General features: G+C 38.1%; 1 protein-coding gene across 1 annotated transcript in view; it reads right to left on the bottom strand.

Moving 5' to 3' along the window:
• dnah5 (dynein, axonemal, heavy chain 5) overlaps positions 1-22,045 on the bottom strand; it is a 172,962-nt gene that overhangs the window by 85,395 nt on the left and 65,522 nt on the right. Inside the window, exons 49-59 of the mRNA XM_041793296.1 lie at positions 20,727-20,903; positions 19,919-20,123; positions 18,591-18,733; positions 16,473-16,607; positions 16,062-16,184; positions 15,549-15,762; positions 15,050-15,273; positions 11,847-12,045; positions 11,563-11,735; positions 10,413-10,543; positions 7,394-7,547 (exon numbers count right to left, since the gene is read on the bottom strand). Of these exons, the coding sequence (XP_041649230.1) occupies positions 7,394-7,547; positions 10,413-10,543; positions 11,563-11,735; positions 11,847-12,045; positions 15,050-15,273; positions 15,549-15,762; positions 16,062-16,184; positions 16,473-16,607; positions 18,591-18,733; positions 19,919-20,123; positions 20,727-20,903 (1,878 nt within the window). The remainder of the gene's footprint in view (positions 1-7,393; positions 7,548-10,412; positions 10,544-11,562; positions 11,736-11,846; positions 12,046-15,049; positions 15,274-15,548; positions 15,763-16,061; positions 16,185-16,472; positions 16,608-18,590; positions 18,734-19,918; positions 20,124-20,726; positions 20,904-22,045) is intronic.

The raw sequence follows: 22,045 nt of genomic DNA, 5'->3' as shown, positions 1-22,045 counted from the left end.
GAGGTAACATGAATCTAGACATTAAGGAGGATGACACAGAGTAGCTAAAGGTCAAAGCAATCAAGATGAAGAAAATCAGTGCTGGAGAGAAAATCAGAAAAGATACAGGAGAAAGACTCGTCTGAAGAGGTGTAAAAGAGTCATGGGGCAAATGAATGACTAGTGGAAAAAGGAAACTTGACAAAGGGTGAGAGGAAGTGAAGAAGACAAAGAGGACAATAATGAGGAGGAGGGTAACAAATAGAGAAGATAGTTCAATAGGAAAAAGGGAGGAAATAAGCAGAGAGAAACTAAACAGTGACTGGACAAGAAAAGGATGAGTGGTAGAAGAAAAAAAAATAGACGTCAGAGTGAAAGGGGAGGAAGAGGAGAGTAAAGACGCATCGTAAAGAGAAGCTGGTATTAGAAATACTTCACACCATAAGGGAACAGGATCAGGTATGATGCATAGTTTGTAGGAGTGCAGCAGAGATAAGTGCACACATCCACGTTTGACCTTGAGGCTCCATGCTGTAAATGCTTCTGTGGAAGTGTAATACAGAGAAAAGCCATTATGCCTCAAATCGGTTTCTTCTGACAGTTACAGCCTCAATTCATTAACTGCTAAATGATTGGAAAATAATTGTGAACTGCAATCATATTGACAGAGAAAATTCAATTTGCTTTTTACTTTGATTGAATGGAGATAAACTGAACTGCTTATTAGCCAGCAGATAGAGACTACGTGGTTCTCACTTCTCTGGATCTGCTCTTGCTGCTTTAGTTTTATTATCGTGAAATGTTTATTTACTTGAAGGATGAATGCCAGCTGCTGGTTTAAGCAGCACAACAAAAGACTAACTGAAGTTTCTGTGATGTACATACTTGGTGGTTTCAAGGCAAGTGTCAGTGCAGCAGCCTTGTGTATTCACTGTGGGTTTTCCTTATTATGAAGGGTTTGTGTTTACTCTCAAACTGCTGCAAAACATAGATGTGTCAGTGCTTTCATTAAAGTATAATGAACCAGAGAAACACAACAACAGAAAGATAGAAGAGACAACAGAATGTGCGTCTTCCAAGATCTATTTCAATTGTTACTTTTTTATTGTCATTAAGGATTTGGAGTTGTTTTTCATCCACTCCATGTTGTAAAATACAATGAAATGCCAGAATGGATAACAAATACATCTATATTTATTGGGACCTTTATGTGAGTTCAGCTGGACTGAGAAATTAGAATTGGAAACACCATTCCACAGTAATAATGTGTTATTTTGCATGATCATGGCAAAGAAAAGGCTCCAACTGTGCTTAGCACAAGTCTCTATTTGGCCAATACGGTACAGTTATTTCAACAAAATTTAAAAATATCACACCATTGGAAGTTTGAGCACAGAATCTTGTTTTCAGATGTCTGCTGTCTATTGCTCTCTTCCATTGACACTCATAGGCTCAACTCATTCACCCTGTACAGTGCACTCACTGTATCCCACAATGCATCATGAAAAGTTGTAAAGAACCAATAGTCGCAACATTTACCATCATGTATTAAAGGCTCAAAGCTTAAACAAGCAGAACATGACGCTTGACTTCTCTCATATGTACATGACAGACGGATGTGAAAAGCACAGTAATCATAAATATAGAACACAGAAACAAAGAGAAGTTCATATTTGAGGATTTTTTAAAGCTGAAATCTATAATCTGTTTTTAAAATAGGTTCAAAGGAATAACTTTTTTTTTTCTAAATTTCTCTTTATGATGATTACAAACATAAGACCGTAAGTGTCATGCACAAATAAGGGTAAACATATTGGGGATACATTTGAAAATGTATCATATATTGTGAATTACAGTTACCTGACATGCCAGATAGACTATATCCACTGCATTTATATATTTCACATTCATCTGGGAAAACTTCCATGGAAAGCATTGTGGAAGGGCAGGACTTTTCCTAAAATTTTCAGTAAGTGATTGGACAAACTTTCTGTCTGTCATATTCATTACAGATCAATCAGAGCAACAGGACAAAATGACATACACATGCTCAGCTTCAGTACAAATGTTCCTGTAGTACATGAAGAGTGGAACATGGTGTGGAGAAAACTTATGCTCAGGTCAGCCTGGAGAAGAGCAAAAATGTCTTCTGCAGCATGAGAAGATTAGAGTGTGGCTTTTTGCCCTTATTTTAATAAAGAAGTGTGGCACAGTTCTGATAAATCTGCTGTTTTTCTACAGCTATGTCAGAGCGAATTGCTTCAGTGGTAGCAGCTATTGTGGCTGCAGTACAACGTAACCTGAAACAATTGGAAACCCATGCTGAAGCAGGTCCAGAAAAGAACTCAAACATCTTTTGTCATGTAAAGCTTTCAGTGTGGCTCTGTGCGCTTGTTTTAATAAAGAAATGTGGCACAATTCTGATAAAACAGCTACCATGGCAACACAGGAGCTAATCCAGTAGCAGCCATACTGGTTCACACTGTAACAACTAGGGCTGAATGATTTGGGAAAATAATGTAATTGCAAATTTCTCCAAATATTGTGATTGTGAAGTTCCTCAATTTATGTAGTTCTGAAACCAACAATCAATAAATCATTTTATAGTAAAACAAACACAATACTTGGTAGATTAAACTAAGGCTGATTAATTTTGAGAAAATATCTAGCTAAGATCATTCTTACTCGTATTGCTAATTCAACACGAATTGTTGTATTGAAGGAAATGACTAATACATGTTTTTCTCATTAGTAATGACAAACACAAAAAAACAATGAAAGTAGGAACTTTTACATAATGTTACAGAAAAAAACTCTGCAATTTGATAATAGCAGTGATTTAATCTAAATTTTGATAAGTTGCCCAGACCTAATGACAACCCTTCACCTCTTCTGTAACTCTTGCAAACTCATGCAGAAGCAGCTCGGCAGTAGAGCGAAAACACCTTACCCCTCATGAAAAGCTTTAAATGCTGTTCTTTGCTCTATATTTCATGAAAAAAATGGTATAGTGGTGATAAAACTGCCTCTATACTAAAGCTACATTCAAACTAATTGTAATGCTGGTGGCAGCCATTACTAACAGCTTCCAGTACAATTTAACCTCACCCTTAGCTTCCCCCTCATGCTCCTCAAACGATGCTGACAAACAGTGCAGACAGGAGATCGATTTGCCTGATGACAGACATAGATTCTGGTGAATCTATGTGCTTAGCAAGGTTAAAATTTTAGTGAAATTCTATTGTTATTTTCAATCCCCAGATGATGTCATGATATCTGTGAGCGTTGTTGCTACATGTTTTAATTGTGTGACAAGGATAACATCATTGTCCGGGGCTGGAGTAGTGACCAAAATCGTGTTTGGGCATTATACAACCAATTACAGGCAACTCACTATATAGGGAATAGGAAGCAAGGAATGGCCGTGTTATTTTGGACAAAGTCATTGTCTCACATAAATAGTGAAACAGGACAGAAGGGGTGGGGGAAGTGTGGAAACGGATGTGAGGGGAGAGAGTCTGAAAATCTGCTCAGACCGTTGCCTAATAATAACCTTGCAAAGCAGATGGATACGCCCGTTTCCATGTTTCTCACTGGCGAATCCATCTTGCAAAGCTCCTCGATAAGGGTGCACCTCGGTAGTGGCTACGCCATGTGTTTCGTTGCTCTGATTGGCCACTAAAGATGTGACAGACAGAACGTTCACCCAATCTCCCTCCAAGTTTTTTTCAAAGGCTCTACCCTTTCCCAAACGCTGTCTATGAGAGGTTTACCAGATGGATGTGTGAAACAAATCCATCTTGCGAGTCAGGTGAGCCTAATAAGTCTTTCAGAGTGAAAATGGTAAGGGTTATTCAGCCGTCATTAGTCTAACTTTACTGAACAGGTTCAAGGACCAAGGACATCCTCTTTATAATTTTAACGATAACTTTTAAAGCACTTTCTGGTCTTGCCCCCATGTATATCGCTGATCTCCTCTTTTCCCTTATGAACCTTGCTGAACTATGAGGTCCTCAGCCAAGGGTCTGCTAACTGTTCCACCATCCAGGCTGAGGACCAAGGAAACCCTGTCCGTCAAAGTCAGGGCCCTCACTCCCTGGAACAGTCTGTCTATGGAGATCAGACTGGCAAGTTCCCTATCCCCCCTTAAGTCTCTCTTTAAAATACATTTTTATAAGTGTTATTTTTCTGCGTTTGAGTTTTAACCCAATTTATCTTATCTTATGGATTTTTCAACAGGATCTAACAGGTTTTAACTTGGTTTTAACCTTTTTTTTAATCTATATTGTATTTTATTGAGCTTTGACCAAAATCTTCCTGACTGATTGTTCTGTTGTTTTTGTTAGTAGTAAGAGTGGTAGTAATATTGGTATTAGTATTAGTAGAAGTAGTATTACTATTATACCAAGTCAAAGAGATATTAACCCTCAGCACCCTAAGCTATTTTTTACCATTTTGTCTCACCTGGACCTATTGTCTTGAAAAAGCTTGTAAAACATCAACCCTGTGATGCACAGTCAAGCTTTAAACATCCTTTTTTTCAGGACAACCTGAGCATTTAGAGTATGTATGCTACAGCAATGTCACCGCAATATTAGAAGAAATTAAGGGACTTAAAAGACAAAATAAAAGTGAACAATAATCATTCTGTGACAAAAAGCCTCAAAATATTCATATACAAAAAATCCCCGCGCTTTTTAAATGTCCCGTTTATGAGCCATTATTCAAGGCAGTTCCTATCAGCAGAGACACAGATTGCCACATCACAGGCTCTCTGTCTATCTTTCTCTCCATTACGAGCAATAAAGGCCATCTCCTCCAGGTTCTAAGTGTGTAGACACAGATTATTTGGCAAAGCCTGATGCGATGATGGAACAACCAGCTATTTGTTGTCACAGCCCATTTGATATCCACTGTGGGAAAAAAATATGGTGGCTAATGCTAAGCTAGCAGCAGAAACGATGAAAATGGATTAGAATGGATAAAAAAAATACATTCAACAGTAGTTACTGGTGTGGATTTAATCTTTAAAGACCCCGGAAAGTAACCCAATTTCCAGGTTTGCAAGAAAAACTTCTGTAAGGGCTACAAAGGCACGGATAGCATCATTATAACAGCATAACGGTATTATGGTTCAAAGGTTATGTAACTTTAAATAACCTGTGCCTCTTCTTGCCTTATACGACATCAGTGTCAGACAGTTAAATCTAGAAACTAGGTCAAGCATTAACTTATAAACACATATATGGCTAAACTTGAAAAACATAGATTGGTCTGTCATCAGATCTTGCAGAGCTTCAAGCTGATAACCTATGCTTGTTCCCAGTCAGAATATGATCAGACCAATCAATGTCATTTTAGGAAAAGATGCAGTTGCTGTTGATGGGGTTTGGTTGTATTGCTAACTCTGAAATACGGTGATGGGTAAATACATTTGCATGAATACAGCTATAGTGGCAGTTTTACCAGAACTGGGCAACATTTCTTTAGTTCAAAAAGAGCAAAGAACTGCACTGAAAGCTTTTCTTGGCTGAGCAGATGTTTTTGCTCTTCTCCTAACCGGCCTTAACAAGAGTTTAATTTACTAACTGGCTCCACGGATAGTAAAGAAACAAGTGTTGACATAACCTGCCTATCAAGCTTGGGTTACATAGTTTAGTCCGGGGAACAGCAACACACCTCTACAACATCCCATTTTATGTTGCTCTGACTGGATGTTAGTCTAATCCCCCTCAGTTGGATGTGAAATAAATACCATGCCACGGGTATGTTAAGAACTCTATGTAGTATGTTAAGCTAGTAGATTATTGAAATATCCACTAAACTGAACCGTCTCCTGCATACTGCAGATAACTTTGGTCACTGTCTTCCCGAGAAAGCTTTTAAATTTAATTTTTAAATCTTTTTCTTACCTGCCAGCACAAAATTCAGCAGCTTAAAGTGGGAGTATTATGCCTTTTTTCAAGGCTTTACACCATCTCTCTGATACCCTCATAGTAGCATTACATGGTTTACAGCTCAAAAAAAACTCTTGTTTCTCACACTGGCATCCTAAAAAAACCTTTATTTTAACCTCCGTCTGAAATGCTTTGTTTTCGCTGCAGTCTCTTTAACCCCCCCCCCCACAGACCTGCTTTCCTCCGATTGGCCAATTTTTCTGGAGGCTGACCAGCAGCAGGACTCAATGTTTTGTGCCCGTCCCCTCCAATGTGGCTAATATTGTTATGCTAGTAGTTGAAAACTTTGAATGAACCGGTCTGACTGAGTAAAATATGGCGAATTTTGATATATGTCTGTACGTGTTAGACCTGGAGTCTAACCCTGATAGTTTGGAGAGAGAGGGGGAAGAAAACCAACAGCAGCAAAGGATAGAGCAGGAAGTATCTGTTTGGTAAGTGTTTAATTACTGTGTTGCTAAATGGCTAAATGGCTAAAAGGCTTTGTGGGGGCGGTCTGTTCCACTTTGCCAGCAGCACAGACAAACCACAAACCAGTCAGGAGATCCTATTGCGATGACCTCATCAGTTTGCTCCATTGAAATCTCGTCTTGGGAGAATCTCAAAGAGATTTTCAACAAACCGTTTTCATCAGTTTACGCGTTAATTCCAAGATTACTGCCGCATACGTTTATCTTGCGGTTTGAAAATTTGCATACGTCAAGTATGGACACCCAACATTGTGACTTTATATTTATGTTTTAAAAATTGGAAAAGTATAATACCCCCTTTTTAATGAACTGGCATGTTATTAACCTGATACGTCAGATGGATGTGTTTCACACATGTGTTTCACACATCCATCTGGAAAACCTTCAATACTAATACTAACTAACTAACACTGGGAAAGGAGAGAGCCTTTGAAAAAAACTTGGAGTGTAATTCAATGAACGTTCTGTCACATCTTTACGGCCAATCAGAGCAACAAAACATGTGACATAGCCACAACCGAGGTACGTGTGCGAAGCCACTTGAGGACTAAAGCAAACCATGGCGACTATAGACATGTCAGTACATGGCTTCTGTTGTTTTTGAAAAGAAAACAACTCACTGCTGTTCTTTGTTCTAATTTTAACGAAGAAATGTCATCAAGTTCTGATAACACTGGCGCTTTAGCAGCAACACTAATTGCACCGACCTCTTGTTGCTGCTTGCTTATGCCACGACTACGCCACACCTGAAAGTACTGCCCCTCGTCGCTGACTGGTCCTGTCACTTTCTAACTGGGCCCAAACAGTTCAGATGGGAGCTTTGCAAGATGGATTCGCCAGTAAAAAAAAAACAACAAAAAAAAAACCATAAGGAAACGGGCGAATCCATCTGCTTTGCAAGGTCAGCATGTTATATCATCGAGTTTTTAAGCTTTTTTTCACTTTTTCCAGTGCTTCAACATCTTTGCACAAGAACAGAAATCTCACCTCTCCAGATGACAGGACGTTATTCATGTATTCAAGGAAGGGCTCGTCTTTGATTTCGTTGTCAGTAAAGATGAAGCTGATGCCTTTTCCTTGTTGGCCAGCTGTTCTGTACAAACCCTTCAGGTCATCCATCAGGTTGGCTGTGTTGTACGTGCTGCCAAAGAACAGAACCCATAAAATAATTACATATCTTCATGACTTAAGTCTAGACATACATTTAAATGTTTGATCTGAATTTCTAAATGCAGCTGATGGTAATGGTAAAAAGAAGTAAAAACAAACTGATTTCAGGCTTTGACGACATTTAAAAAATAGTGTCCTTGTTCTTTGTTTTTAAATGCGCTTTTATTAGTTTTTGGTGAGTTGTTTTTGTGCGTAAAATTGACTGAATCCTAGAGAAACCAAACCAAAAACAAGCAAAACAAAGAAAGGTGAAGATAAATTGGTGGAATTAATTGCTTATTAGCAGTTAGAAATTGAATGCAAAAGTTAACTTTGAAACTTTTTGGTTCTCTCTTAATCTGTCGGTTTGAAGGGTCATTAAAAAAAATCGACTGCAGAGAATGTCAAATTTTACATAACAAAAAGGCATAGTGTCCTTGACGTCTGTTTCTATGAAAATAAAAAGAAAATAAAGCATTAGCAGATAATAAAACTGAAGATGTATCTTTTCCCTAGAGAGGGCTGTGAAATGGAGAGAAGAAACACATGGCTCATACATACTGATAAATAGAATCTGTTAGGGAAAAAAGCAGGGACTATGACAGCAACAAATGCAACTGAGACTGAGAGAGACATTTGACAAGTTGGGAGAGCGACTGAAATACAAACGATGGCCCACTCAAACGCGTTTCTTTTACATTTCAAGTAATCCCGTTATTAGTTACATTTTCATAAAGGTAATCCATTACTGAAAGGAAAATACCCAATTTTCTTTCTCTTCCGTGGCTTCAAAAACAGAGAAAGAAAACAAAAGGAAGCATCTGCACTGTTTGTCCTTCATTGTTTCCTGTATGCATGGAAGGTAAACATCAAATGGCTACCTCCGGTCCTGAAAAATGAAGCTAATGTGGAGGTGCAAAAAATTGCAATGTGGCGAGTGTCCACTTGAAACTGGCTGCAGGAACACCGGAAATCCGATCTGAACACATGTTAAAAAGCTGTTTTATACACAAGAAATAAAGTGGTTTACAGCCTGGTTCAAAAAACCAAACGTGTCTCATTACCCATGCCGATGAAATCAGCAGGGGGTTATGTAAAGGGTTCCGTATCTTTGTTTGTACTGGTACAAGATAACTCAAGAACGGAAAGTCGGATCTTCACCAAACTTTCAGGGAATATTGGGATAGTGACAGGGAAGAATCGATTAGATTTAGGTGATGATCCGTGCACCCGTTCAGTTTTTCTCGGACTTCAACATTTTGAACACCATAGTAATCAATGGGAGCGTGAGTTCCTCGGTGGCGCTGATTAGGCGTGGGTCCGCCATTCTAGTTAGCTAATGTCTTCATGTCCTCACATTGTAAAGGAGTTGAATTTTTTTTTTACCACAATCGTTTTGATTATATTGAGGACAAACCTCACTGTGCACTACTTAGATAACGTACCTACGTAGTTGACATAGCTGCTTTGTGAGCCAAGCTTCAGCTAGATTAGCTACGAATCTCTGTTATCTGAAGCTTAGTCAGCTTTAGCGATGAGAAATTTAGCTTACATAGATAATTCTTACTTTGCTACGTATATAATGAAGATATGTAGCTTATGTAGCTGCTTTACAAGCTTAGCTTAAGCTATGTAAGCTTTTCCACTCTGTTATCTATAAAGCTTACACAGCTAAGCTTTGCTTGCTGCGTTGATAATGTTTTCATGGAGAGGAGTAGCTTTTTTTTACTGTAAGCAGACTGAGTATTTGGCTTTATTAGATGTTTTGTAATCAGGTTTTGCTGGTCAGGCTTTTAACTTTTGGTATCCTAACCCTTAACATTACCCTAAACGGAAATTTAATCTGATTTTATTTTGAACTTTTAGTGTGTATTTTCATTCTGAGATATATATGACATCTTAAAAAAACACAGTAGCCAAATTTGAGTAAATTCCTAAACAGTATTGAAATATCAAATTCACAAAAATGACCTGGACAGGCAGACATACAGATATAGGTTTGTACAGTCATCCTTAAAACATACGGACTCTGGAGACATAAAACAAGTCTGGCATAGAATTATTTAATAATTAGTAACATGAAAAAAATGAGTCAAGCTTGAAAAAATTCTGCACACAAGTTATTGTGTGCAGAATTTTAAATAACAATACTGATCTGTTTTATGTTGCTGAATAGCCTCGCAGTCATGTTGCACATCGTATGTACATAGTAGAAATAGTCCTCAGAAAGAGCAACATACTGTAGGTTTGACCACAACCGCTCACTTAACTCAGTCTTTCTCTATTCTCTCGTCTCTGTTTCTTTCTCTATTTACTGTCCTACTACACAGAAAAGGCATAAAGGTCCCCAAAATATTTTCAAATCTGTATTAACCAGTCTGTATTGGACTAAAAAATAATTATGTTACAGACAGAAGACAAAAAACCTTAACTGGTATTATTCTACAGTGCTCCTTTTTCAAATGCAGTAGAACATATTTTGGTGGCTGATTTACATAAAAACTTAAATCCTCCAAAACAGCTGAATTGTTTCTTACATCTGAAAATCAAAAGATTTAATGTTCACAGAACATCTGTGTGGGGTTGTTTTCATGTTGATGTCAGAGAGAAACAAAGAACCTGTCCATCATCTTTTGTTACAGCCTTCACTAAATGAGGACAGTCTTAGTAAATGCATACTGTACGCCTTGAATGACCATAATTAGAAAAGAATCTGCTTATACACAGTCATATTAATTCATACAATGAGAAACAAGGTGCTTCTTTATCATCTTTTAATTAGCATCGAGCATAAGAAATAACTGTTGAATGTGTCTTTCTGACAGTGTGATTTTTGTCTCTTAAATGGAAGCATTACCGTGTCAGAGTTATCTGGAAGATCTTGTATCCAGCTATGAATGATGCCAGTCTGGTCAGGCTCTGTTTACCTGACCCCCCAACACCAACCAACAGTGCATTTCCTCCAGGTGTCCGAATTATCCTTGAAACCTACAACAAAAAAGACAAACATACAGTGCTTAACAAATTTATTAGACCACCGCCCACAGTAAGGTTTATGCCACAGTTGCTCTAAATTAACAGCATTGGTAATTACCAAAATCATTTTTATGTTTCTGCAATGGTTAATACACCAATATGTAGAAGCTCTTTAACTGAAATTATATTTTTAATGCTAAAATATTATTATTGTTGTTATCCATGAATTTTCAAATTTACTGATTTACAAAAAAAACTGAAAAATAGTAAAGCACATTATTAGTTCTCGATTAATATGTCAAATTATAGTTATTTACTTGCATTCCTGAACAGAAAAACAAGTTTTAGTGGTTGAATGTTATGCTTGATTCATTTCTGACTTTTCAGAGAGGTCCAGTGAGCTGGTTTAAAATGTGGGTATAAAAAGGTGAATTCAGTTTGAAATTCCTTATTCCTGTTCAAAATGGTAAAACATGGAGAGCTCACTGAAAATGAAAGAGTCCGCATTAAAACACTTCATGATGCAGCTGTGGCATAAACCTTACTTTGGGTGGTGGTCTAATAAATTTGTTAAGCACTGTATATATTAGACTGGGATTAACTAAGGATTGACAAATAGAGAAATTTGAGAAAATAAAAAGGGGATTTGTATGAGGGAAAGAGCATGAGAGCATGAAAGCTTGGATTTAAAGTGCCACAAGTTAAGTACTATGAAAGTCAAACTTTTAAGAGTTTCTAGGGACATCAAGGCTGTGTGAGCACATCTTACAGCTTTCAAATGCAGGAAGCTTGACCATTCAATTACGTAAGAATCTAACATTTCACAGAGATAAGACTTCAATTAAATGCCAATGTTGAACTTTCAGAAGTTTAAACATTTAACATTTAGATTTCTTGCATGTCTACTATCTTAAATTTGAAAACATTAAACTTTGATTCTTTTCCTCAACAGCAAACTATCTCTGCTAACATGACAATATACTTCTTTTAATTATTCTAATCTGAATGATTGATTAAAAAGCACCTTGTACCTTAACAAGATGGATCATGGCGTCCTGAAAGAAGACCATGTCCATGCCCATCCCCCTGATGCTCTCATTGTAGTGGCTCAGAAACATGTTCAGACGCTCCTTCAAACTCTCAAATGACTCTGTAGGCTCGTACACTTTTGGCAAATCAAAGTCTGAATCTTCAGGCTCTTCTCCTGTGAAGAAACAATGTTTGACATTTAAGTCATTACAGTGCAGATTTAGGCCGCTGTTATTTATAAAATAAAAAAACACAGCAGCAGTGCTGAATTGCTCCAGCGCTGTACCTGTAGCTTCAGGGGCGTCTCGTAGAAAGTCAACAAAGTATCTATCTTGTCCAACATCAACAAGATTCTTGTATTTTACTCCGAGTTCCTCGTTGACTAGCTTTGCCAAGGCCTGATCGAACCACTCCACGTCTTCAGGCATGGTGAATCGGTCAGCTATCACACGTTTGCACTCGTGCTTCCACAACTCCAGTAGCACCTAGAAATTATGTTACTGGGCTTTTTAGTAAAAATTAGGTTTTTGCAAATGAAATCATCTTTTTCATCATTATCGCAAATAGAAATACTTAATTTTGCACATACAGCAACCTGATCATGATTTAACACTCTCCCACTCTATTCTAGTGTAATCTTATTTCTAGCCTTGTTTGTGTAGTTGTAGTCAGAGTAAAGTTGGAAGTCTCAGCAGAGATGTTAAACATCTTTTCCAGGACTCAGGGCAGCCTGAGGTAGCGATATATTTCACTGTACTCAATTATTCAGTGAGGCCACAGACCAACAGAGAGATGACCACATCAGCAGGAATAGAGCTTGCAGTGGTAGGAGTCCTTTCTTCCTTGCCAACAATCATGTCTCTCACTCTTCTATATCGTAAATATGTAAGAGTAAAAGACATTAATACTTAATGCACCATGCGGTCATAAAGAAGGTCCACTGAAAGGCTCTCTACTCCACTCTAGTCTGCCACTCACTCCTCTGCACCACAATGTACTAAAGAAGAGTAGAGAAACCAGACAACTGGGAGACATAACATTTAAGTAAACATACTGTACAACACAGTACTGTAAAAGCTGAATTAACATTCACGTGTCTTCTTTGAAGGAAGGCTGGCAGATGTAAAATGCTTAGAGAAAATGTTTGAGTTTGGTTTAAATGGGCCATTAGAGGATTTTATACAGTGCCCATCAGTGCAGTATAATCTAAACCTGTTCATACCAATCTCATCATACAGTAGTTAACCAAAACAAACAAAATAATCAAAACACATTGTCACACATTGTTGTAGGAATCCTTCACTGAGAAACCATGGTTTATTTGCTATTTTGTCAGTTGTAGTCACCTGTGCTGTGTAAACATGTCTGAAGGTGGCTCTGTCTCCATGTAGCCAGCATCACATGCCAGGTGGGCCGTATGATGCTTTGTTAAAGCTCGACAAAAAAGTGTGTGTGGACTCAGACTCTAGTGCAACTCGAGTCCTGATTTGGAGGACTCGTGACTCGACTTGGACTCGAGGGCTGATGACTAGGACTTTGACTCGGACTTGAGCCTTTACTGCATCAGGACTCGAGGATGTAGAGGCAGACTCGAACCTTTTTTGCTGAAGACTGTTTTATTCTGTAATATTTGTTGTTTTTGTATGAGAAACCCCTCATAACTGATCAGTGTTCACGCAGCACTCTCTGTGCGTTCACCTGCATGTGTGTTCACGTGTGTCTAACCTGCTGTCTTTGAAAACAACCAGAGGAGAGAGAGCAGGATGACCAGGCAAGCCTGGGTGACAGAGAGAGGAGTGAATAGGTTGATAGGTAGCTTAGACTTGTGGCTCTTCTCTGTCGGTACTCCCACAGTAATCTACAAGAAATTAAACTAACATGCAGCCAGCCTACCTTTGAATCACAGAAAATCTACATCAGCTGCTCAGACAAACGTAAATCTGACATCTCCTCCAAAGAGATATGAGAATAAAGACTCTCTGTACTTAAATGATTATTATGCATGAACTAGTGGCTTTTCTTCATCATTTTCTGAAGTTCATGTTCTCTCCTGTTCTTTGGGTTTCATGTTTTCAGGTACAATATTTTAGTAACTGTATCCGGTCCAGAGTCCCATTAAGAAGCTAATGCAGTTAATTTGTATTTCTGCATCACATCAGCTGTATTATATGGGTTTTTATTATGTTATATAGAAAAAAATACAACAGGCTCTATTTTCAGTATGTTTTTCATCTGAATCGTACTGTACTGCAGCAAAACAAGGGTGTCAAGCTCACTTTGGGTTGGGGGTATTGCTTCAATGAGATGTCCTGTGGGCTGGGCAATTTTTTAGCAACATCTATACAACCAAAGACTGATATAAAGGCTGCTGTAATGTTTATAAACAGAAATGATCCAATTTTAGATGCAGATACCATTTTATGAGTGCTGCATGTTTGCACACAATAGGGTTAATTAGCTACTTTAGAAAGAGAATTTACCTGCAGGTAATCTAAACAGGTCAGGCAAAAATATACTGTCCTTGTAACATATGACAATTTTTACAGATTTTAACGTTTTTAAGACTCACTGATGATGAATTTACAATACTGAAATATTCATTATAAATATACATTCAGCGTGGCTGTTTATGGATTAAAAATAGCAACCTGTCATCCACAATATCTGATCTGACCCTGAGATTATTTCACCTGACCTGGGATCAGTGGACAGATTCCAGAGAGGGGACCAGTGAGAGAAAGGAGCGAAAGAGAGAGATACAGAGATGAGGATCCTGTGAGATTTATCGCACTGTTGTACTTCTTATAAAGCTGCAAACCCTCACCTGCTGAGTGAAAACTTGACTTATAAGCACATGTCTGAGCCCCTAGAGTTGTGACTTGAACACTAGGGACTCAGGACTCGACTCAGCCTCGAGGTTTGATGACTTGACTACAAACCTGCATGTTACATATGCACCTGTGTAAAGAGACACTGAGCTCATATGCAGTTATTGGGGAAAAAGGCTCCTCTTTCTACGCAAATTGGCCTTCAGCATCTGATGATGATGACGGTAGTAGCATGGCATGAATAGAGTAAAGTTAAGCCTATTGTCTGTAAGAGCTGATGGAAGAACACTGCAGTTTTTATGATGGAAAAACTTTCCAGAGATCAGGAAATAATTTCACCTCAGGATGCCTTTAACGTAAATGATGAAAAAATGATGTATGAATAAGGCCAGTAAACGTTATTTTGACATTGCTATAACTAAGCCACAATCAGGAGTTAAATCAGTCTAAGACTCCCAGCTTTCTCTTTTTAAAATTTTTTTTTATTTTTCAGCAATGCGTACCTTGACTGAAATTATGTTAATACCCATTATTTCGTCCCAAAGCCCTATTTACCCTGTAAATGATTAAGTTTTAATAAGACTAAATTTACCAACGACAATGTTCTTACTTAACTGCACAACAGTATGAATTAAAAAAAAAAACACCCTGATCTTCTCACCTGGACAGAGTTGATCACCTCAGCGTTAGTGTAGAGCATGCCTTGCCATATCCTTGATAAATCCCTCAGGTTGAAGATGTAGTGAAACTTTGCAGGAGTTGGAAGCATCTTCGTCTTCGTCAACTGCCAGAGATGGCGGGTCAGAGACACCAAGCGGGGTATGGTGTTTCGAACTTCAGGAGAGAAACCTCGGCGTGCACAGAAGTGACCCTCACCAATCACACCTTTATTGATAGGTTGAAGTCCAGATAGTCATCAAAATAAACACAGGAATATGATTATTCATTAATGCCAGTATTACATTGTGAGATGTAAAGCATAAGGCATTAGCCAAGACATTCAATCTTAATTTAATTAATCAGTTCTTTACAGTAGTGCTTAAAAATTACATAAAAATATTGAATTAATCTATTCCATTAAATTCTCTTTTATCTCTTCATTTAGGTCCAACTAAACTAAATACACATTAACAGTAATACCACTCCACCCATTTACTCACCAAATATCTTGTCAATGGAGGTATTAGAAGGCAGGGTGCAGTTAAAGATGGAGAACTGCCTTTTCAGTCTCTGTGGGATATCATTTCTGCCTCCTCCTGGATGGATCATAGCCGCCAGAAACTGGATATCTACAATATTGGTGAACTCTCCCGGTTTCTCCAGATTATAGAAACCATTTTGCTCCATCAGCTGTCTGACAATCTCATTAGTTACCTAAGATAAAGAACAGTACATATGTTTAATCGAAGAAGATTTGTTTGGAAGTGGTTTTAAACTCAGACTTCTTCTTACTTCTGAAAACAGCTTATTTTGGAGCAGTTAATCAGACAACCAACATGTGCAGTATTCATTTAGATTAATAGGAACAAATTATTACTGGAACATTAACTGAAATTATCTGTCATGGCATTTTGAACCACACCAGCTATGTATTTGTGTTGAATTAAGGTACATATTTAAGGATCATTTTAGTCATTTTATCTTCAAGTGCTTAAACAATTACAAGACTTGACCTGGTCTCCCCATTCATTGATGACAGGCATGTTTATATCATCAATAAAAATGGACATTTTCTTCCCAGCAGGAGGGCCATAAGTGGTTCCCATCCTCTTATCCACATAGCTCTCCACTGTCCTCTGAGAGAAACACACAAGGAGCAAAATTATTTTGGTGATGAAATCTGAGGAAGGAAGCTATTAGAGCTGGATCCATATGTTCTCATTTCACATGGAACTCATCAATAACCTAGTGAACATTTTCAGCTTACATATGTTCAGGGAAGGAATTTCATAGTCTACACATGCTTAGTATCATCAAGTCACATAAAAGATTACCAATGACAAGTTAACAGAGATTTAGAATAACCTTCTTCTGGTGAAACAGGGAAGAATAGGACAGGAAGCTGTAAATATGCTGTGCACTACCTGGAACATGAGAGGTGTGGTGGCAGAGGAGAAGTTGAGGCTCTTGCCTATGTGGGTCTCAGGATCATATTTTGACATGTAGCCTTTGATGATGACAGTCTTGGCAGTTCCCTGCTCTCCAATCAGCAGAACAGCCTAGGAAAATTTGAGACTTTTTTATTACAGTGTTGGGATTTGATTGTTGGAAAAACTAATTATTGGCTAATATTCAGTTTTATAGAGGAATCTTTGAGCATTGATTTGTTACTATGGCATAACAAAGGACATCATGTTATTGCAAAAGAATAATACAGACAAGGTTTAGAAGAGACAAAGAGAACAGAAAATGACAATTTTCAGCCCTACAGCATCCCTTACGTTAGGCAGCTCGAAGAAATAATGCATTTCCCTCTATAAGTCAAAGATTAGTTGCTTTTTTACCATTGCTAAAGACAACAACAAAAGGCTACTTCTGATTAATTTGCAGAAGGTAACCACTGAAAAATGCAATGCATTTTATCTAAGACCATAGCTGTTGTTGTTTCTTCTCAATGATAGCAGACTAAAGAGATGAAATTAATCAAAATCACTGCTACTTTAGCTTCATGCATTGTTTGTGTACCAGCAATATAAACCATTGATTACATGGACCTTTGTCACAGATTAACATAATGAAACAATGTGATTGTTTTCTGATTGTTACAATTATGAACTCAGTTAAGGTTCATTAACCACTGCAAACAACAAATACAGCCAACCTGTTAAAATTAAATGGGACTGAAGAGGCTTAGAAAAAGCCTAAAAGCTAATTAAATTTCACCTGAACACAAAGAAGCTTCTCATTCTTCTCTGTGGCGTTATGAATTTGAATGACTCTTACGTACATGCATAAACAAATACACACACACACACACAGGCTGTATGATAAATGTCGTGTGGTGATACATTTGATGGGCTTTTGAGCAGTGCATCGACCGGCAGTATTTAAACTGGTCCTTTAGAGGAACCACTCTGCATCCAGTAAGGCTGCCATGTTATCGATCTGAAGTGTGCGCCAGCCTGTGTCCACTCAGCTGTACTGAGCAATAGATGAAGCATTATACATTGAATACAGGAGAGGTTAAATGGGCATCATCCTTTCTAAAACTCTTGTCATAAATGTCCAAGACTCTATAAAGAGGAGCATGTGTAAACCTGATGTTCCTTTAGACGTTTCCTTTACACCATCAACACACGGGTAAGGTTACCATCAATAAACCACTATCCTATCAATATATCAGATGACACATTTGACCCATATCAATTTATTATAAGTAAGCACAAATGAGTGAGAGATTGAAAATAGCAGCAGTATTATAAATATTCAGTTTTTTTCCACAGTTTTTCTTCTGTAAGATTTTGGAGCCGTATAGAGAAGAATGAATCATGAAACATGGGACGTAAAGTTAAACTGTCCGTTGTGCCAATAGGTGGTATGCACTTACCTGAGGGGTAGGTCATCTGTTCCACAAGATGCAACTCCATCAACAGTTTTTAAAAACTTATATTAACCCTTTCTATGGGATATGCAGATGAAGTCAGCCAGTACCGCTAAATTGGTCTGTAATTTTTTTAAAAGCTTCCTGCAGGGGGAATTCACTGCTGGACAGAGCTCATAAGGGTTTCCCTCTTTATCTGTTTAACATTACCCAGAACAGTTACTCCACATTCTTGGATCCTGTCGGATAATAGTGGGCTATTTGATCATTATTTTTCAAATTATCTCTAAACAAAGGAAGAAAAAGAGCGCATATGTACCATTGCACACAGAGGGAGAGGAAACACATAACTTCATTTGATCCTGATGTAACACAGTCCACAAGTGTAGTGTGAAAACTGTGTCGTTGTACTGTGCTTGTGTGTGCATGCTGGCAAGTGCTTTTACCAACTTGCTTCTTGTAAAATGTAATTTTTAAACACCTTGGGGTAATGTATACTCAAGAAAAATTCTGGGAAGATTTAACAGTATTAAAACATGGATACTTCCAATCACAATTCAAGATTCGACTGGAGTTTTTAAATTTGACTGGCATGATACAGGCACTGTAAACAGGCATTGCACATATACAGTATAAGTTTGTGTTTTCTTTTAATTCCCACCTTGCCCTGCTTGGCGATGGTCTGAATCAAGAAGTCTGTTCTAACATTGTCCACATTGGGGACCAGGATGGAGCTGTATTCTGGGGTTATTTCAGATGGATAAACATACTCCTCCACCCTGGTGTTCCAGTGGACCCACTGACCTGGATGAAGAATAAATGAAGAAAGAATAAGGAATCAGTGATTTAGAGATAGGTACAAAATACAGCAGTGACACCTCTAAAATGACATTAAGCTATAAACATAAATCTGCATAACAGGGAACAATCTGGTAAACATAAAGCTCAGAAAACAAGTCCATTGCAAAAACACATTACTAGTTCTACTATTTAAATGGTTCGTGTTTTAATAAAATTCCATTTCTCCAAATGTCCAGATATAATACTCTCATTTAGATCTCTTAAAAAATTTGAGAGCACTCCAAATTTTCCCAAAATCAGCATTCCTACATGCACTGAAGCCATTCTGTTTAAATGTGAGTGGAATTTGATGCAGCTACATCTCATTCTACTTGACATGACCAAGGCTTAAAGCCACACCACCCTGAGCATGCCCAATCTCGTTCACTCTTGTCGATCTCAGACTGGTTAGTACTTTGATGGGTGACCCCCTGGGATAAGCAGGTGCTGTAAAGCTCAGGGCAGATGTGGCTCAGCTGGTAGAGTCGGTCATCTCAAATCAGTCAGAAGGTTGAGGAGTCCGTCCCCAGCTCCTGCAGTCACGTGTCAATGTTTTCAGCATGTGAATGTGTTTGCAAAAGAATTGGATTAGTTGATACTTATGGCAACTCTGCGTAACATTCATTGCCATCAGTGTGTAAATTTGGTGTGAATGGGTAAAAAGGGTAAGTGTGAAATGCAGTTTGAGTGGTCAGATAACTAGAAAAGCAATACACAAGCTTAAGTCCTTTATGCTGAGAGCATAAGTTAAAATACTTGTATCCTATTGTTTAAAAATGAATATGATGTTGTTTTCCTAGCTTTGGTTGTTTTATGTGGTCTGCGACAAATACTCAATATGTGTTTATGTTTTTGCAGATGATACCTAGATGAGAATATTTTATATAGGAGTTTGAAAGCAGGGTGTAATGTTGTCACAATAAAACAAAAAAACATTCTGCTTATCCAGTTGCATATATAGAAGTAGAAGAATTTAAGAACACATAGTTTTTGTGTGGTCCTTCAATTTTTTTTTACAGAGTTGTACATCTGTTGCAAAGTGAAACATGGTGCTGAATGCTTCTGTCTACAAGGAATAGTCTTGATATTTCTTCTGATATTTCTGCATCTTATCTTCAGGTTAACATCTGTTTATTAATATATGCATACCATCTGCTGTGACATGGTAGTCAAACATGGTGTCCTCACTCTCAGGAGAAATATTTGGCAGATTCAGACAGATACTGCTGTTCCCTCTGAGCCAGACCTCCATCTTTCTGCGATCATCTAATTCAAGTAAGGCTCCATTGCTCCACATCAGGGCAAAGACGTACAACCGCTCCAGGTGCTCTCTGGATAACTCACCATAGTGTTCCTGTAAAATAACAGCTTCTTTAGATCAAGGACTTTTAAAAATACAAATACACAATAAAAAGGGGTGGGAGTGGGGTGTGTGATTAAAACTAAAATGTACATTTGCCATCAAAATCATCAAAAGCCATCGTAATATAAAATCAACAAGGAGAAAAACAACTGTCCCATGCCAACAGTTCATTAAAATATTATTTAATATGTTGGCATAATAAAGTCATAATTAGTCCATTTGGCAGTATCAAAGCTTGTTTAGCTCTGCTTGTGCTGTCAGTTTGGCTTTGCTTTTAGAAATATATAAGAGATGAACCTAGATCTTTCTGTTTGTAATTCTGAAGGCTGGAGAAAATAGCTCTTTTATTCTTCCAGTAATTTATACTGAGCTTACATCTGTGTGATGGATAGCATTTTTAATACTCAAGTTCATCCTTTGGCAGGCTCTTGTGGGTCTTTCTTGGAACAGCAAATGATTGATAATACCTTCTATCCATATCAATTCCCCTCATTACTCAGGAGCATATATTTGGTAGTACATATGTAGCTCTCTTAAAACCAACAAGTGCTGTCTGAGTCTTTTCCTCTGATTCCATGAAAGTTGCAACCTTACCTTTGGTGGTATTAGCCCCTGCAGCATGTTAATGCATTGCATGATGACAAATGCTTCTAGCATGTCCATCTTAAACTCAAGTGACTGCATACTGAAGCGGAAGAGCTCAGAAAATGAAGATGAGAAAAGTTCCCGCAGCGTCTCGGCTTCCTGAGGGGAGCGTTTCATCAACCAGGCCTGACAGCAACAACCAAAAAATGAAGTTAGAAAGCCTGTCTTACATTAGTTTCACAGCACAGTGCATGTTTAACTGAAGAATATCACAGGTTGAACGATGTTTACCTTCAGATGCAGTAAAAATGTCAGCTATGCTACACTAAGATAACAAATCTTTATTGGTCTTATGAAATTAACAAGTCATTCAGTATCCGGGAAAAATATTTTTTTGTCAGTTTCATCCATTGGTAATGCTTCATTACAGCGTCCAGGGATAATCATGAACTAATGTTTTAAAAAAGCTTAAATTCATAAAGTATAAGTAATGCATCTGTATCAAAAGTATCTCATGTCTGACTTTATATATTAGTCAATGCATACATACAGGTGTTTGAACCATTATAGTTCATAAGGTATCAATGATGGTCATAGTTTATTGGTAGGTAAATCTCCAGCTACTGTTTTTCATGGCCAAAGTCATGGATTACTCATGGATTACAGAGCACTGCCCACCCATTTTCGAAAGAAAGAGTGCCAGATGATTTATCAGGCCTATTGTTTTGGCTAATGCCATTTAGTATTCAAAATTTTGAGAGGCAGGGTACACCTTAGCCTGGGCGCCAGGCAATCGCAGGGCTGACATATAGAGACAGACAACCTGGCGCGCTCACACTCACAACCAATTTTAGAGTCACCAATTCACCTAATGAGCATGTTTTTAGTGATGGGAGGAAGCCGGAGTACCCGGAGAGAACCCACACATGCACTGGGAGAACATGCAAACTCTGCACAGAAAGGCCCTGACCGGGAAGCGAACCAGAGACCTTCTTGCTGTAAGGCAACAGAGCTAATGCCTGCGCCGCCGTGCAGCCCTGTTCAATATTCATGATTGGAAATCCTGTTGTGTGGGTGGAACACCACAGACAGCCAAGCAGGCATGAGCAGGATTATAGAGCAAGCTGGCCAAAGAAGGAAGCACAACAAACACAGCCATGGCAAAGATAGTAAATGTGAAGCATAAAGTGGGATGAACGTCAGAATGGAGGAACACATGTGTTTATATTGCTTGTTCTGTAAAACAAATCACAATCCAGCTGACAAATATAGAAGCTGGCCCAAAAAAGCCAGCACAATAGATGTACTATTAAAGCTTCTTTCAACAC

This window comes from Cheilinus undulatus, linkage group 8, assembly GCF_018320785.1.
Source record: "Cheilinus undulatus linkage group 8, ASM1832078v1, whole genome shotgun sequence".
NCBI classification, from domain to species: domain Eukaryota; kingdom Metazoa; phylum Chordata; class Actinopteri; order Labriformes; family Labridae; genus Cheilinus; species Cheilinus undulatus.
This window is presented reverse-complemented; position numbering and strand designations above follow the sequence as displayed.